General features: G+C 36.9%; 1 protein-coding gene across 3 annotated transcripts in view; it reads right to left on the bottom strand.

The window, feature by feature from the left end:
• Positions 1-17188, bottom strand: part of LOC122790141 (vascular endothelial growth factor receptor kdr-like) — a 674216-nt gene that overhangs the window by 215573 nt on the left and 441455 nt on the right. For all 3 annotated transcript variants that reach the window (XM_044057728.1, XM_044057729.1, XM_044057730.1), the window contains exons 13-14: positions 16745-17038; positions 14292-14438 (exon numbers count right to left, since the gene is read on the bottom strand). In XM_044057728.1, the coding sequence (XP_043913663.1) occupies positions 14292-14438; positions 16745-17038 (441 nt within the window). The remainder of the gene's footprint in view (positions 1-14291; positions 14439-16744; positions 17039-17188) is intronic.

The raw sequence follows: 17188 nt of genomic DNA, 5'->3' as shown, positions 1-17188 counted from the left end.
ATATTTGAATTATTGATGAAGTTGTTTAGTCTTTTAGCAGGTGCAGATATCTTATACTTAGCACATTTAGTAGCATCACTTCTGGAGAGAATACAGTTAAAATCACCTGCATATATTACTTCTCCCTTAAATTTGATTGCAAGTAAGTCAAGATATGTATTTGCTGTTGCAGCACTGACACCGGGTATCCAATAAATATTGGCTAATGTGATTAGTTTTTTATTTATTTCTAGAATAATTAAGCAGAACATGCCATTTTTGTCTGAATACGTGTCAATTATTTTAGGTACTGATAGTGTTTTCCTCTACAATATCATGGCACCTCTTCTTTTGGTCCAAAAATGAGATTCTGCAAGTACAGAGTAGCCATTAAAAGACATCCTATTCAAATCTTCTTCTATTGTATGAGTTTCTTGCAAGAGTACAATATCTACTTTCTTAGTTTTCAAATATTTGGTTAAGCTTCCTCTCTTTATAGGATTGTTGAGTCTATTTACATTTAAGGACAAACATTTATATGAAAACATTCCTATAGATTGTGTTAGATAGCAAAGATTCTGTTATGAACATAACATGAACACTGAGTATAACTGTAAAACATTTAAAACTATTTACAAGTCTAAACATGGAATATTTAATTCCTGGTTTAATGAGAAGTTCCTCAAAACCACCTTTGTCCATCCTAAGAACAGTAATCTATGTCCGTTCTGTACTACTGCCATTACAATAACTGTATAGAATGTAATAAGAAGTGAGAAAAATAAAAGGCTACTTCTTAGAACTGTTACTGATTTGAGTAGTGAAATATCAAAGTGTGTGAAATTAAAGTTAATATGTTATTTGTGATAATTATGTATATTAGAAATAATTATTTTTGTACAACCAAATCAGAGAGTAATTTTAAAACAAAAGACCTAGTGTATTGTTATCGGAGTAGGAAAATAGTAATGTTTTTAGGTAGCTTATGTTTAGCTATGAGTCTAAAAAGTTTTCCAGATAGAGTTAATAAAAAACATGGAACTATCAAACAATTTTAAGTAAAAGCTATTAACATTTAAAATAGAGAGCACAATAGCTATCCAAAAACTAGTAAGTAATTCTCTCTGTAAATTAATAAGAACAGGTATTGCATGTGAGGAAATTACTAATATCTGACTTCTGTACATATTATGCTAGGGACAACTATAAACTTGTACATGTATAAATGGCACAGACAACACAGTAATATGCAACAGTTGAACAGCAAATGCTATAGATACATAGACAAAGTAGGTTTGAATACCTCAGACCCCTATATACTGTTATGCAAACATAATGTAATGGGTTGCAAAATTGCTGTCAGCAATAAAAATGTCTCAATACATGTGCAAGGGTGATCACAACAAAATGGAAAGAGTTTACATATCTAGGTGCATATTATAAGGATGGCTGTGTGTTAGTCATTTAGAGCTATAACTATGTATAACTAGATAGAACAGTGCATATGAACTACAAATGTATACTAAAGTTCATGATTACTGACCTGTCCATATGTATCTTAGAATACGCTATATTCAAAAAGGCTAGTTATTAAAGCTAGATAACAAAACAGGTATCTAAAAACTGGTAAGTAACTCTCTCTGTAAATTTATGAGAGCTGGTACGTTTTACAGATTATAGTTAAATAAGAACCTTGGTCTTTTAAAAGCATACGTATCTTACTTTCATCAAACTGGGGATATAAATAAGTCAGTTAAACTGAGGAAAGCACAATAATTATAAACAGAAAGGGAGAGAAACAGGCAAATAAAAAAATTATTTCTGTATGCAAAATATTTTCATTAACTGAACACACAGAAGCCTTTCTGCAAACCTATCTGTGAACTTTAGTTAAAAGCTTGCTTAAATATCTGCATTGTTACAAGTAATTAAAACACTGAATATGCATTTTAAGAAAGTCAAAATATCATTTACCATTAAAAAAAGTTTTTTTGTAACAATGTGCAGCATTTAGCACTTAAATCCTTTCATTTCTTAACAGTCCTTTTGTTCTCAGCAATTCTGTGGCTTTAACTTCCTTATTCTCCTCAGATAACATCATCTGAGCATGCTGGGAGGTCAAAGGTCATGCATGTCTATTTATGTTACAGTGATGTAATCAGTTACAAACAATCAGGAAGTGTTCTAGGCTTGAGAAAGAGTTCTTTTGAAGCTTTTTGATTTTTTGGTGGCAGAATACAGCATGAAGGTAATTTAAACAAGCAGATTGTGCTCAAGAATGTTGTATGGCTCTTGTGTATAGCAAAAAAAAAAAAAACAAGCAGAGAGAGTTAAGTAAATCATACAGTAAAATGCTTAAAATACTTCTTTTTGAACAGTAAATAAGTACATTGTAAATCCCTCTTTCCCCTTCCACCTCCCTCAGCTTTAATATAAAATTAGCACTATTTACATATTAAATAAAAACTTTTTGCTATCTATCTCATATTAATTTATAGCGCCAGAAGTCTGTATAGAATGTTTGTATGGTCACAGCAGATGTATACTTTGTGTAGAAATCTTATTATAACTTTATATGATGAGTATAGTGTGTTAATTGTAACACATTTAACAGACAACTGGTGCCAGAGCCATGGCCTCAAGCTAAATGCCAAAAAGTGTATAGTCATCCCCTTTGGCAAAAACAAAGTGCCCACAAATTAGCACATAGGTGGTAATCCATTAAGTACAGAAGAAGTAATTAGGGACCTGGGGACCCAAGTTGATAGCAATCTCTCATTTGACAGCCACGTGGCCAAAGTGGTTAGAAAAACATTTTATATAGCCCACCTAATCATGAAGGGATTCACATCTAGAGCAGGGGAGGTCATCGTGCCTCTTTACTCATCCTTCATCTGGCCCATAATTGAGTACAATGCCCCTTTTGGGATATACCTTACCAGACACCTGCAGCAACTGGAAAGACCCCAAAAGTACCTCACCAAGAGGATCAAAGGGCTCAAACAGATGCCATATGCTGCCCGGTTAAAGAAACTCCAGCTCTACTCAGTGGCATACCGCCTGTTCAAAGGCGATCTGTGCCTGACGTATAAAGCCATGTCCAACCCAGAATTAATGGACATGCTGCACCTCAGAAAATCCAAATCCCATTGAGCTGAGACTTGAACCTCAGCACTGAAATAAATAGGACATACTGGAGGGACAGATTCATAACCCAGAGGCTCCCTTCACTCTGGAATAAAATCCCAGTCCAGGTTAGGCAGAGTCCCTCAATGACTCTCTTCAAGAGGAGTCTTGAGTGGATGGGAGATCATAGGTATCACTTCTGTGTCACTGTTAGACAGAGGCACAGTATACTAACCTCGAAAAGGGCATAGCAAAGTAAATTTAAAATGGGTGGCGAAAGCCAAACATACTCTGGCTAGGCTTATAAATGCCCTAAGGCAGATAGCCTAGTATGAACCTATGAACCTATTTAAATGGAAGTAATGTGGATCATTTGCATACTGTGTGAAGCTGTAGTTTGAAGGCTATTGTCATTTGCTGACTGTGTCTGTGAGATTAATAGAACAGTGTTAATGGATAGGAAAGAGAGGAGAATAAAAATAATCAATAAGTGCTGGGTAGCAATATCATGTGACCATTGATGCAATGCATAGTCTGCATAATAAATGTTTGCTGTAAGGTGTTTATATTACTGCAGCTTATTTTTAAGTAAATATTTAAACAAAGTTTGTTTATATTGAAGTACTTAGCAACTGTGCATATTATTATGCAAAATAAAAGAAAAAAATGAAAAACAAAGGAAAATAAGAAAAAAGAGAGCAGTAGTGAGAAATAGAAATGGGTAATATAGAAGAAAGCAGGCTTAAGTTATATATATATTTACTAAATAAGTAGAAAGTTTGTACCTTATGATTCCATTTGTAGCCTGTGTTTTCAGATGTATTATTTGGTAATAAGTTTTGAGAGTGATGTTTTTTATACTATTTCCCCCCTAAGCTGCTTACTAGATTTGTCAGCTGTAGTTATTTTACCATTAGCAGCTTGTCTTTTTAGACTGGGCAAAGAAAGGTCCATTTCTTCTACTTTCTCAAGTAAGTTGCTTTTCATCACGAAGGTAGATACTTCTTCAAGAGAATTGAATATTTTTTGACCATCCAATAGGGTAATTTTAAAGTTTTTAATAAGTGGGGCACGCACTTTTCCCTTTGTGATCACAGTGGAAATGTAATCATTGTCAAATCTTATATCTTTCCCATCGACTTGGACTGGATTTCCTGACCATGCAGCTCTTAGTATTAAGTCTTCGTCTTGTGCAGATAGGAATTTTACAATGATGGATCTCACAGTTGTTGAATTTTCTGAAGCAGATATATATGACAGGGACCTGTGGTTTCTCTCGATTCTGAAAGATAAAGCTTCAGGGAGGTTTAGTATTTTTGGAAGCCAATCATTTAGGAAGAGAATCATATTATTTCCTTCCATTTTCTCTGGAACTCCATAGATCCTAATGTTGTTTCTTCTGCCTCTACACTCTAGGTCTTCCACCTTTTCTAGTAACTGGTTATTTTGTTTTAGTAAAAGGTTTATCTGGTTGTCATTTTCCATTTGCCTGCCACCTATTTCACTTACTGATTCTTCTATAGCTGCTATTTGGTCAGAGTGATTGGTAATAATTTCCTTTAAGTCAGTTTGTTTTTTGCTTTCTTTCTTCATATTTTCCATAACCTTCTCTAAATTATCCATCTTTATAGAAAGATCTTGAATGCTGGTAATTATTGTTTGCAGTTCCTTTTTCATAGTGCTGTCTTGTAGAGATGTCTTTGAGTGACTCATAGCTGTTTGTCTGTAACTGCTGACAGAACGTCTGACAGGTAATATGTTAGTCAATAATTGCAAAAATTAAGATTTCTTCTGATAAAGTTGTTCACAATATCAAGATAAGTAGTTGTGAAAAATGTCTTCAATGTTTATTGAGTTAAAATAGAAAAATCCTGTCATAAAAAAATAATTTCAGGCACAGCATCAAGAAAGTGTAGCTAACTCCTTGGCCACCCCCATCTGATCAGCTGATTTCTGATCACTAATACTTGCTTCTTTTCTGTTCAACAAAACTTGCATTTCACCAAATGATTTCAACCCATATATGGATCCCCTTTGCAAGTTCGAAGTTTCAAAACTTCGAACTTCAAAAGGCCAAGACCATAAAATCTAAGTTCTGAAACTTCGAACATTTTGAAACAAGATCTAAGTACAGTGCAGAATGGGATATTTGCAGCTTTCCTCACTGTAGTGTGATCTTGGAGTTGGTATATCTAATTAGCAGGGGGTGGGGGGTGCAGGTAGCTTGCCCCCCTGCACAAATGTAAAAATAATTTTTTTTTAAATTTTTTTATTTTGTTTTTGAAGTTTCAAAATTTTGATCTTATGGCCTCAGCCATTTGAAGTTTTGAAACTTTGAGCTTCTGAAGTAGATCCATATATTATATATCATTTAAGTTGACTGTTGGAACTGTACCAGTACACAAGACTGCTTGGACACAGCACGCACATGCACGCACACTCACCTACACTTAATCCTACCCTGTTACCTAACCCTTACTCTAAATATAAGCCATAAACATTCTCTTTCTCTCTCTCTCTCACACACACACACACACACACACACACACACACACACACACACACATACACAAACCTGTAGTTAGTATACATCCCACTTACCTGTTATGACAAAACAAACATGCAATAAAATGATTGTTCGATAAACTAGATGTTCAAACAATGTCTGTGTGTGTGTGTGTGTGTGTGTGTGTGTGTGTATGTGTATATATATATATATATATATATATATATATATATATGTATGTATATGTATGTAGTTACAATTAGGAAGAGCGAACAGTCATGTGAACATTCTTCCTAATGAGCTTTTTGCTGGCAGTATTTTGAATGGAATTGCAGTACAGTGGGGTATGGGAATTTGCCTTTTCCTCACTGTTGTGTGATCTCAGAATTAGTATAAATAATTAGCAGGGTGTGTGATAGCCATAGCCCCCCCCAAAAAGGGTTGTAGGGGGGTTTGACCCCCACACAAAAAAATAGAAAATAGTAATTGATTGATTGAGCATTCACTTCCTTCTAAACTGATCTCTGTTTAGAGGGTTGGCCGTAAGAGTGTTTGCTGTTTTATGAAATACTCATATGCATGCATATACATATCTATATCAAATATTTACATATATGTATGTATGTATGCATGGATCTCTTCTCCATCATTTGGTTGTATAAAAGTATAGTAAAGTTAAATAAATAGTGATATTCAGTGTTATAGAGAAGTCCATTTTAAGAACTAGAAGCATATCTATGAATTATACAGGAACTTCCCCATCAATGAGATGCAAGGAGATTAATCAGAAAATTGAATTATCAATTAATTTCTATAATAAGGGTGCAATATGGTGTGTATCTCTTACTTCTGATGGGCTTTGAATTCTAAATGGTATTTCCAGTCACATCGGTAATTAAAGTTATCCAAACATCTGGCCAAGAACTAATCAGTGCTTTATTTATTTATTTTAATTTATGATTATGAATGCTGTTTAGGCTATCATGATGAATAAGTATGTTGTTTTTCATTGGCATTTATGGTTTCCAGTGACCTCATCACTAAAGCTTGAGAGCTGCATGGAAGTTAGAAAACCAAATGCAACAGAAGGTGTTGACCTAGCAACAGGCTGCCCCTGGATATTTTACATTGAATATGGCAGAAACCAAAAGCCCCATCTCTTGTTTATTATACTGCCTGCACCACTAACCTGTTGTTACCAGGAATGAGAAAAGTAAATCACTTAGACTGTCCAACTCATTACAGATTCCACTGGCTAATTTTGTTGTCTGCCCAACCTATCTCAGATTCTGCTGGCTATTTATGTTGTCTGCAATTCTGTTTGTCTTAGTAAGGAAGACTGCATTCAGTTTCACTGTAGTAGAAAGTGCTTCTGGTATCAGGACACATTTGATTCTGTAAACATTCTGATGAATCTGGCCAGGAAAAGTAGACTTTATTATCAGACTGCCAGTTCAGATCAAAATTTATCACAATGTAATGAATGGTGGTCTCAGAATATACTGAACTGACCAATAAAATGTGGGATTACGTTGACTGAATAATGTCTGATCATGTGCTGTACTGTAGAATAACTGCGGTGGTGGTGCTGCGGTAGTGCTGTCACCTCACAGTAAGACGTTGTCCCATTTGATTCTCAGCTAGAGCGTCTTCTGTCTGGAGACGTGCGTGAATGGGCGTACCTTCGTTGAAGGTTGTGCGTCAGGGCTGGCAAGTCGGCACATAAAAATCTACTGCCAGTCCGGAGTTCCGCTGTGGCGACCCCTAACCGGGAAAAGCCGAAAGACACAACAATGTGTTATACTGTAGATTGTTTCAGCACATCTCATACAGAATAGGGGGCCTAGGTCTCACAATCTGGCACATTGTTTCATCAAGGCACTAATATGTGCCCAAATTTAAGTGTACAGTTGCATTGCTATAATGTTAATAATCAATACTATTGTTGTGCCATAATGACAGAATATTCAACTTGAATGAAATTATCAGCACTGCTAAGGAGTGCTTTATGCTGCATGTGTCAGAGTGAAACAAAATGCTTATGCAATGTTCCTTAAGTGGCTTGTTTGAGGTTTTCTTAATATAGTGGAGCTGTAATCCAGAGACTATGCATTCCACTAATTACGCATCTTTGAAATCATCCAGTTATGTAGCGGAAACTGCTGTTTTGTACAGACAAGATATGCTTTTCCTCTAGTCTATAATTGAAGAAGTGGGTTCTCACATTTCTGACTGCTTTTTCTGTGGAGTAACTATGCATCATATTCAGGTAGTTCTACTAATTTAGCAGGTCAGTCTCAACATTTTCTTTTTAAAAATAAGATATACTTGATACAGTTCAGCAAATTCTTTCTTATTATTTCTGTCTTCTGTCAACTCTTTTCCCATCAATTTGAGGATGTTTGTTTCCTATTTAGTCTTTCAATCCATTGAAACCCCTTCAAGTAACCCATGAGTGACTTCAGACATGAGATAATTTTCAAAGACCCACCTGTCAGCTCTTGCCTACAGAATATTCCCCAAGTGTACGTGCCAATGCATGCTGGACTCTAGTCACTACCCAACAAGTGTTTCTGAAATGAGAACTGCTCCTGTACTCTCTTTCATTGTACCAGGGTATTTCTAAGAATGTACTGAATCCCATACTAGTAATAGTCTCACATTTCACTGTATCTGAGCCTCTGAGGAGTATTTACAGGCACATACTTAGAACTATCTCCATTGCTGCCCTGTGATATATAAAGTTAAGAAACTGTAAGTGAGCAGAGCAATTTGTCATATTCAGTGTAGTACAGTCATAAAAAGAAAATATATTAACCAGCTTAAAACTGCTTAACAGCTAGTTTTTATAATGACCTTTTGTTGAATTATATATCTGTTGAATTTATGTGGCCTGCTGTCGTCCTTTTTACATTAGTGTCATAAAGCTGTTAAAGGGAAACTGCTATTGTATTTATGGTAAACAAGAACATAAGCTTGCTCTTCTACTTTACTTAAACTGGGTAATATTATTACTAAGAAGTATGTTTCTACTAAATTAGAATCTGAAACAGTAGACACACATTTAATTTTCCAGCTCTGACTACTTATCACACTCTATAAATGGCAACCATTTCCATATTAACTAACGTCCTGAATTTTTAACAGATTACTTCTGATTTTGTTACATTTGCGTATCATATCAAAAGTATTTCAAAAACAGATTTCCAACCATAACTGTCAGTAGCAAGGCTACTTGCGTGAATATTCATGACAGGCCCATATCAGTCTATATCCGACAGGTCTGTATGCCTCACCATGTCAGGTATTCCCTTTGTTTATCACATCACAGGCTTATCTGAGATAGCCTGCAGGAAAAGGCTTGATGAGCTATTCGATTAATTCTGATAGATGCTGGTGTTTCTGAAAATAGTAAACGGAGAGAAAAATGATGCTATTGTTCCCACACCAAAGGAAGTCTGCATTTTTGTATTCATTTCATAAGAGCTGGTCAGATAAGAGGAGGAAGGTACTGACTTAGTATTCCAAGTGTCTGAAAAGCCTCAGGAATGGACATGGAAAAGGTAAACAGAGTGCTGGGGGCTGTGGCATTATAGTCAGAACAGATGTTTATGATGAATAACCCCTGTGAAACATAAGTAAACATAATTATGGGAATACACCTTACAATAATGTAGGCCCCCAGTTGAAAGGCATTCCTGCTGTCTATTACATTTGTTTTTAACCTGCTAAGATTACAATGAGCCCATCAGCTGGTGCAAGTTAGTACAGCTGTCCCAACAGTACCAAGGTAAACATGTATAATTACATATTAAACAGCACTGCCATTAGAGCTATACAGTATAGGCTTTGTTTTTATAACAGACTAGATGTGTATGCCATTAATGCAAGTAGCATCCCTGCTTTTTCTTAATTTATGTTAGTGAACATTAATTGAATTTTCTTATCCAGAGGTGCATGTGGCTTTAAGGAATGTTTGAACCCACTGCACCTGTGTTACCTTTAGTTAAATTTGATCACCTAATCTACATTTTAATATCTGTATTTATATTTCCTTTGCTCTTTAATGCTACGGTGTATGAAAATAAGAGCATAATGTTTCTAGATATAAGTAGGTTTGCCTATCTACATTCAGCAGATGCCCTTACAAGGAGAAATAAAGGAATGCAGCAAACACTGAAGGGTCAGAGCTGCACAGGACATCTCAGCCTGGGGCTGTTTTCAGTTTGCTTCTAATTTCTGGAATAGAATTAAAAGGCCTGCCTGATCCTTGTGATCCCCTCCTCCACGCTTTGTTGTTTGTAATATGAGGTCATGGAATTTAGTGTCAGAAAACATCATTTTAGGATCGGCTTTAGGCAGATGACTTGACTTTACAAAAATGCAGAGTGAAACTTTGCAGTCTCCATCACACATCAGTTGGTCGTGTATTACTGAAACAATGATCATTTTTGTTTAGCTATTCTGTTGCTTTTATTGAAAAAGAATACGATGGTGTAAGACATATCACATATTTTAATATGGACAAAATTAATTTCAAGAGGAATTGATAATGGAGGGGAGCTCTTCTTTTACTTGGGGACAGGCTAGGAGAGAGTAAACAAAGTGTGGATTTGGATATAAGTAAGAGAGAATTAAATTATGACAACAACATCAGACTATTTCTCTACCATGGCAAGAAGATAACATGTTTTGCATATACTTTGGAAGTATAAAGGCATTTTTGTTTTTGTAATACAGGATTAGCATGGAGAAAGGACATATAAGTAAATAGAATCAGGAATTTGATGACAGCGTTTTTTTTTTTTGTCTTTTGAAGCCATTGTCTTGCTTCTGACTACCATAACCTCGACTTGTATGCCAAGTAATTCTTAAAAAGTCTTAAAACAGATCAGTAATCATATTTCAGTTCCTAAAATACACATTTATGCCTAGAAGTCTTTCGTGAACAGTAAAGCAATTCAGATAGTAAATAAAACAGGTCAGGCATGTTACTAAGTAAAAAAAAATTCATCTGTGGGTATCATTCTTATCAATACTTCATGTATATACAAATACAGAGCAGATCAAGCAGGCTTATCTATAGGTCATGACAACATTGGTGAATAAGTAGCTTTAGCTTGAAAATGTAATAATATGGCATTTTCACCACTATATATTAAACTGGATGGACCAGTTATCGGCTTTATTTTTTTACCATCTTCCGCAGTGTGGTGAGACTGTGGAACTGGTATATATAATTTAGGGTGTTGTGGGAGTAGAGTCACAGACATGGAAGTGCAGAGGGGCTTGCTCCCTGCAATACATGTATTTTTTTTCTTTTTTTGGAGGTTTAACTCCCCAGTTTTCGATAATCATCTTTTGGAAACTGATGAGTCGAAGGAGAGAGTTTGTCACCTGTAGGTAAACCCTGTTAGAAGTGCTCTAGTTATGGCACCAACGTCCTTTGTTTAGAAACTGACACAGAAATCACAGCAGAGAGTGTAAAGTTTTTCGGTGTTTAGATGACTTGTTCATAGTGACTGACAATTTTATTTGCATGGACACAGGCAGCAAAGTTCTGTGCCCCACAACCACTGCTGTTATGTAGCCATCTTGTTTCTTCCTTCTTAAGCTTGCAGTTTTTCATCTGTAGGTTTAGGTATTACTTATTTAATTTTATTATTTGATAGAAGTATAAGCAGACTAATCCTAGGACCTTTATTTGTCACAATCCAGACCAAGAGATAAAAATATGAGTTACTGCTCACCAAATGTTTAATACAGAACTTCAACTTTCTTGGCAGAAATCTAGGGCTAGAAAAATCACTGTATATACCGATAACACAAATAAATTTGCAAGGTACAAGAAGTAATAATTATTGCAAAGTATTGGCTACAAATGATTAGATCAAGCAGCTTGAGAACTCATTCGTAACAGTATTCAGAACAGAAGGTATCAATATTATAACAGCATGTACATGCCTTATAAATCAGGAATGCAACATTAGACATTAAAACGCACAGAAGTAAAAGTACCCTATATGAGCCAACTCCAGTGGAAGAGAGGGTTAAACCCCAACACGACCCAGATGACATAGGTTCATATGTTCATAGGTGTGTACCAGGCTAACGGCCCTGTAGCCTTTACAAGCCTAGCCCATAGGATTACCCTGGCTTCGTGCCACCCAACCTTAGTTCCCAGTGTCTCTATCAAGTAAAGCCACTGGGGTGATCCCTGGGGTGAATTTTCTATTTTCCATCCATTCATTTAGATATCTCTTGAAGAAGGCCAGTTAGGTGCTCTGCTTGACATGTATGGGAAGTCTATTCCATTGCATGGGCGGTCTCTGGGTTATGAATCTGTCCCACCAGCATGTTCTGTTGATTGTGGTAATGAGGTGGAGGTCTCTGGAGTGTGTGGTGTGGAAGGATTAGGATTTCTTTAGATGTAGCATTTCTAACAGAGTTGAGTCAGACATGGCTTTGCAAGTCAAGCAGAGATCGCCTGTAAGTAGGCGATATGAGACAGAGAATAGTTAGAGATTTTTTTAGTCTGCTCATATAGGACGAATGGTTAAGGCCTAGGATCCTCTTTGTGAGGTACTTTTGCGGTCTTTCCAGTTGTTGCAGGTGTTTAGTGAAGTACATGCCAAATGGGGCGTTGTACTCTATGATTGGCCTAATGAGGGAAGAGAAGAGGGAGACAATGACCTCTTTCTTCCTGGATGCAAAACCTTTAGTAATGAGATGTGCCACCTAGAAGGACTTGCTGACCACAGTGGCAATGTGGTGGTCAAAAGAGTGGTTGTTGTCAACATGTGTTCCCAGATCTCTTATAATGCCTTCTGTGTTCAGTGGGCTACCATCGATGTAGTAATTCATGGGAACTGGGTTTTTCCTCAAAGGGGATGATGACACATTTTTTGGCATTGAGCTTAAGGCCATGGTTCTGACACCAGTCATTGGTCTCAGTGAGGCCTTTCTGTAGGACGTCAACATCACTCGGGGAGTTAATAATAGCTCACAACTTGCAATTGTCTGTGAACTTTGTCAGCCAGAGTCCCTTTGTGTTGGCCTGGACTTCAGAGAAGTAAATACTGAACAGGAGAGGACCCAGGACTGAACCCTGTGGGGCTCCACTCATGACTGGTTGGCAGTCTGAATTGGAGTCAGCTACTTTCACACTGTGGGTTCTACCTGGGAGCCAGTTTGCAACCCACCTAGTGATATAGGGATTGATGTCTAGCCTAGTTAGTTTTTCTATGATTCCTGAGTGGGGAATGGTATCAAAGGCCTTGGCCAGATCAAGGTAGGCTGTATGAACCATCTTGCCTTCATCTATAGCTCTGGTGACTGACTCAAAGAAGTTGACCAAGTTGAGCAGGCATGAGCTACCCTTCACAAAACCAAACTGTCTGGGATCCAGAGTTTGGAGATTCTCTATATCCTTGTTCATTAGGTCCATGATGATGCATTCCATAGCTTTGCATATCAGACTCACCAGACTAATGGGGCAATAGTTCCTTGGGTCTGTAGTCATTCCTCCTTTGTGGAGAGAGGATGACTGTAGCACTACGCCATTCAGTAGGGACAAAGCCTGAGGTGAGGCTGTGGTTGAACAGGGCACACAGGTGAGGTGCCAGTTCACTCTGTAGTTCATGTAGAACACAGCCAGGGATATTGTCAGGTCCCATAGAAGCTGTATTCTTGGCCTTGGACAGTGCTGTTTTAACCTGTGCAGCAGTAATACTGGGTGCCTGGCAATCTACTGGTATTGGGACTGGTTCCCTTGGGGGGGGGGGTTAAAGTTGGCACTGAATCTGTCGGCCGGTACATTGGCAATATTTTTTGGCTCAGTATAGGAGGTACCATTGTGTAGTAGCTCAGAGCAAATCTAGATATTGCAGTGGAGATTCTTTACATAACTATAGAAGGCCTTGTGGTTGTCTTTACTATCTGCTGCAATTCTGTTTTCATAGCTATCTTTAGAGGATTTGATGAGGGATCTCAACTTTTTGTTGAGGCTGATAAGGGAGTTTTTCCACTCTTGGGACTTCACCTTATTCCACATCAGTTTCCTCCTCCTGTTGTAGAGGTTGTTTATGGCAGGGGACCACCAGATTGGCTTCCTTTTTTTGGAGGAGAGCGTCTTGGTTCTACTGGGTATGGTGAGATCCATGCATTTGTGTACGTGTTCTTACAGTGCACTGGTGTATGATTCAGCAGTCATACAACTGATCTCCATTTGCATGGGTGCCATGAAGTTAGCGATCTCTGTTTTTAGGAGCCCAGAGTTAGCTTTGGAGAAGTTTAGATGTTCATTAGAGTTAGGACAGGAGCAGGGGGGACTAACAAGGCTGAGTCTGATTATCTCTCCTGGAGAAGGGTCGGCACACACTTCATGGTAGAATTCCTGGTGAACGCTGGGGATCACATAGAGGAGTTCTGCTGGAGAGGGGGCCAGCTGATTACTTCATACATGGATGCATTAACATGCATTTGTAGTCATTACTTCACAATAATTGTTACTTCTACATTTTTGTTGTCATCACATACAGTTATGATTTTATTTATAGTTTTCTGCCAATAAAGTTCAAGTTCTGTTTTTAACATTTGGTGAGCAGTAAGTCATATTTTTGACTGCATTAATGACAATTTTGTTAATAATAATAAAAACACACAAAATCTGCTAACTCACCTGATGAAGGTACAACAAGATGCCCATTTTTCTTCCATGTTATTTCAGGAAATGGCACTCCACTCATCTCACAAATCATTGAAAGAGTACTGCTGCTGTTTACCTCTTGGTCAGTAAGATTCCTCAGAACAAATGGAGCTTCCTTCTCTATGGTATGAAAGAAAGAGCAATATGTGAGGGTCACAGGGATACACAGGGAATATTTATTGGCAGCAGAACAACTAATTCTGTCAAAGATTTGAGAAATGAAAGATTCTTTATCTCTATATCCATTTTCTACCTGAAGTCTGTCAACTAGCCTTGTGAATGTGAATAAATTCCTAGGCATCTGCTTTTTTCTTAGCTTAGTACCACCCTATGAACCTATCGGCCCTAGGGCCTATACAAGCCTAGCCATAACAATTCCCTGGATATTTCTTCCCACAATATTTACTTCTCTGGACCCCTGTGCTCCGTCTTGCTGAATCTTATAAGTATATTCACTAATAGATCTTCAAAATACTGAACATAAAATCATTGTCTAAAGTTATCATACCAAACGAATGGTCAAAGAAAATATAAAATCAATTTTTCAGGGGGACAAGTCCTCTGCACCCCCCACAGCCCTCCTACTTAAATATACCAACTCCAAGACTGAATACTAATGGGGAAAGGGACAAATTCCAGTATCCACTATTGTGCGATGTCAGACTTAAACACAGCAAAGCTGGTATCATACCATTCAATCAAAAAAGAATTTGACATGAAAAGATGACAAATTACTTTTTAAGCAAGTGAATGTATGACAAAATAAACTGTACACGCATCTCTCTCTACATATGTATGTATGTATACATCCATACATATATACCTTTTAATGAGTGTTTATGAGCTATAATCCTTTTATATACATATATGGATTCATGTCCCAAAAATCTAATTCAAAACAATGAAAACTGGAGAATTATTAAAATGAGATCAAAATCCATGACACATTCTGTTTCAACAGTATGAACAGCAACACAGATCGAATGTTAAAATCGACAAAATGAGTGTATGGTTGAGAAAATGCAAAAAAGTAAAATGTCAAACTGAATTTAAAACCAAAAATGGTATCTGTATGGAGAACACAACTGCAGGAAAAATCAACAACTCTATAATGTGCTAATACCACAGTTAATTTTCAGACAGCTGTCAGCTGTGCACTTCAGTACAAAACCATTTCATTATCTCTCACTTTTCTACTTGCTTTTTTTAATAGGTTATTTTCTCCCCGTGTTTGTTGACCATGATGCCTCTCTTCTAATAGACATCATTTATATGGTCTTCATCTCAGGGGATTTCACCTGGAGCTGAGGCATGATCTGTCCAAGGGGATCCTCTTTCAGTTCACCATCAGGGTGGTTTGTTTTGCCACCAGCATCTTGGCAATTACAGTATTTTAAATGGCTTACCACCACCCCTTGGATGGGGGGAGGTGTGCAAACCATGTCACGATGATGGCCAACAATTCCCTTCTCTTGTGAATGCATGCTTCTGAGCACTCACATTTAAGGCTACTACACATTGATAGCTCAGGCAGTCTAATGCCTACCCATAGGCCACCCTCTACAGCTGGCCCTCCACCATGGCATAGGCAGAGTGCATACAGCAACTCTTCACTCCTACCTTGGATGAGCTTACCCATCCATCTTTGTATTGATGTAAACACTCAAGCCCAGGTCACATAGGCAGTAGGTAAAGGCTTTATCCTTCTATGCTACAATCACTGGCTCTTTCATTAGTTTTAGTTTGTTTCTGAAACATTCATTGTTAGTGTGGCTTTAGATTCAGATCTTCTCCTTTCAAGTACAGTGCACAGACTACAAAGAAGTAAACATTACTTTCTTAAGTGTTTGATCTCACAAATTTCTGTAGTGTTCTTTGCCAAGATTGTTTTATAACACATAATGCCATTGTTTGATTAACCAGTAAATTGTCAGGCTTAAGGATTAACACTGTTGAAGCTATAACTTTAACATAAAGACCAGTTCAATCACAAATGTGATTTTTAATCATCTCAGCAGGAATCTTTAATAATCTGTCAACAATTTAAAAACAGAAGCTAAATAATCTGTATATTTTATCTTGGCAGGAATCTTTTAATAAACTGCCAGCAATTTAAAGAAGTAAACTAAGTAATCTATACATTTTATATCACAACAATTTTTCAAAAAATTTGCAGACAAAAATGATAGTTTAAATTATAAACTTTGTATAATTGTTTTTCTTTTTAATTCTGTTCTGGTCTCTTTAGTTTAGGTTAGCATACACAATAACACTTGACAATAAGTAAAAGTTTTAAGCAGATTAAAGCTATATCTTGTAGTATGACTGAGCAGGAAATAAACACCCCCAAATCCTTAAATGTTACCAAAATGTTGTTTTCTTACTTACACTTTATAAAAACAAAGGATGATACCCTTGTTATTTACCTGTAATCATAACGTATGTGGACTCGTTCACTTCCCTCTTCTCGTATTCGTTGAAAGCATTACAGATATATTCTCCAACATCTTCATCAGACACATTTCGAATGATTAGAACCAGTGTGTTGGAGTACATTCCTTCTATAGTAACTGTGTGTACATTATCAGCCTGTGCGTTCTTGGGATAATGCCAAAAAAGACTTCTGAATCCTATTTTTGCAGCCTGGCAGGTTATATTAACATCTATTCCACGGAAAACTGCAATGTGTGTTTCTCGGACAGCAAAACCATTTGGTACATCTAAAACAAGTATAAAACAATTAATAAAAGATCATAAAGATAATTTGTCATGTGACATGACTTTACACACTTTCATCGTTATTTCTTTTAAACAGACACAACTGCTATTTCTACATATACAGCTATCACCTATATCTTACCTAAATGCTG

This window comes from Protopterus annectens, chromosome 15.part0 (assembly GCF_019279795.1).
Source record: "Protopterus annectens isolate FY-2018-M chromosome 15.part0, PAN1.0, whole genome shotgun sequence".
In the NCBI taxonomy this organism is placed as follows: domain Eukaryota; kingdom Metazoa; phylum Chordata; order Ceratodontiformes; family Protopteridae; genus Protopterus; species Protopterus annectens.
The sequence above is the reverse complement of the archived record's forward strand: the minus strand, read 5'-3'. Positions and strand labels throughout refer to the sequence as shown.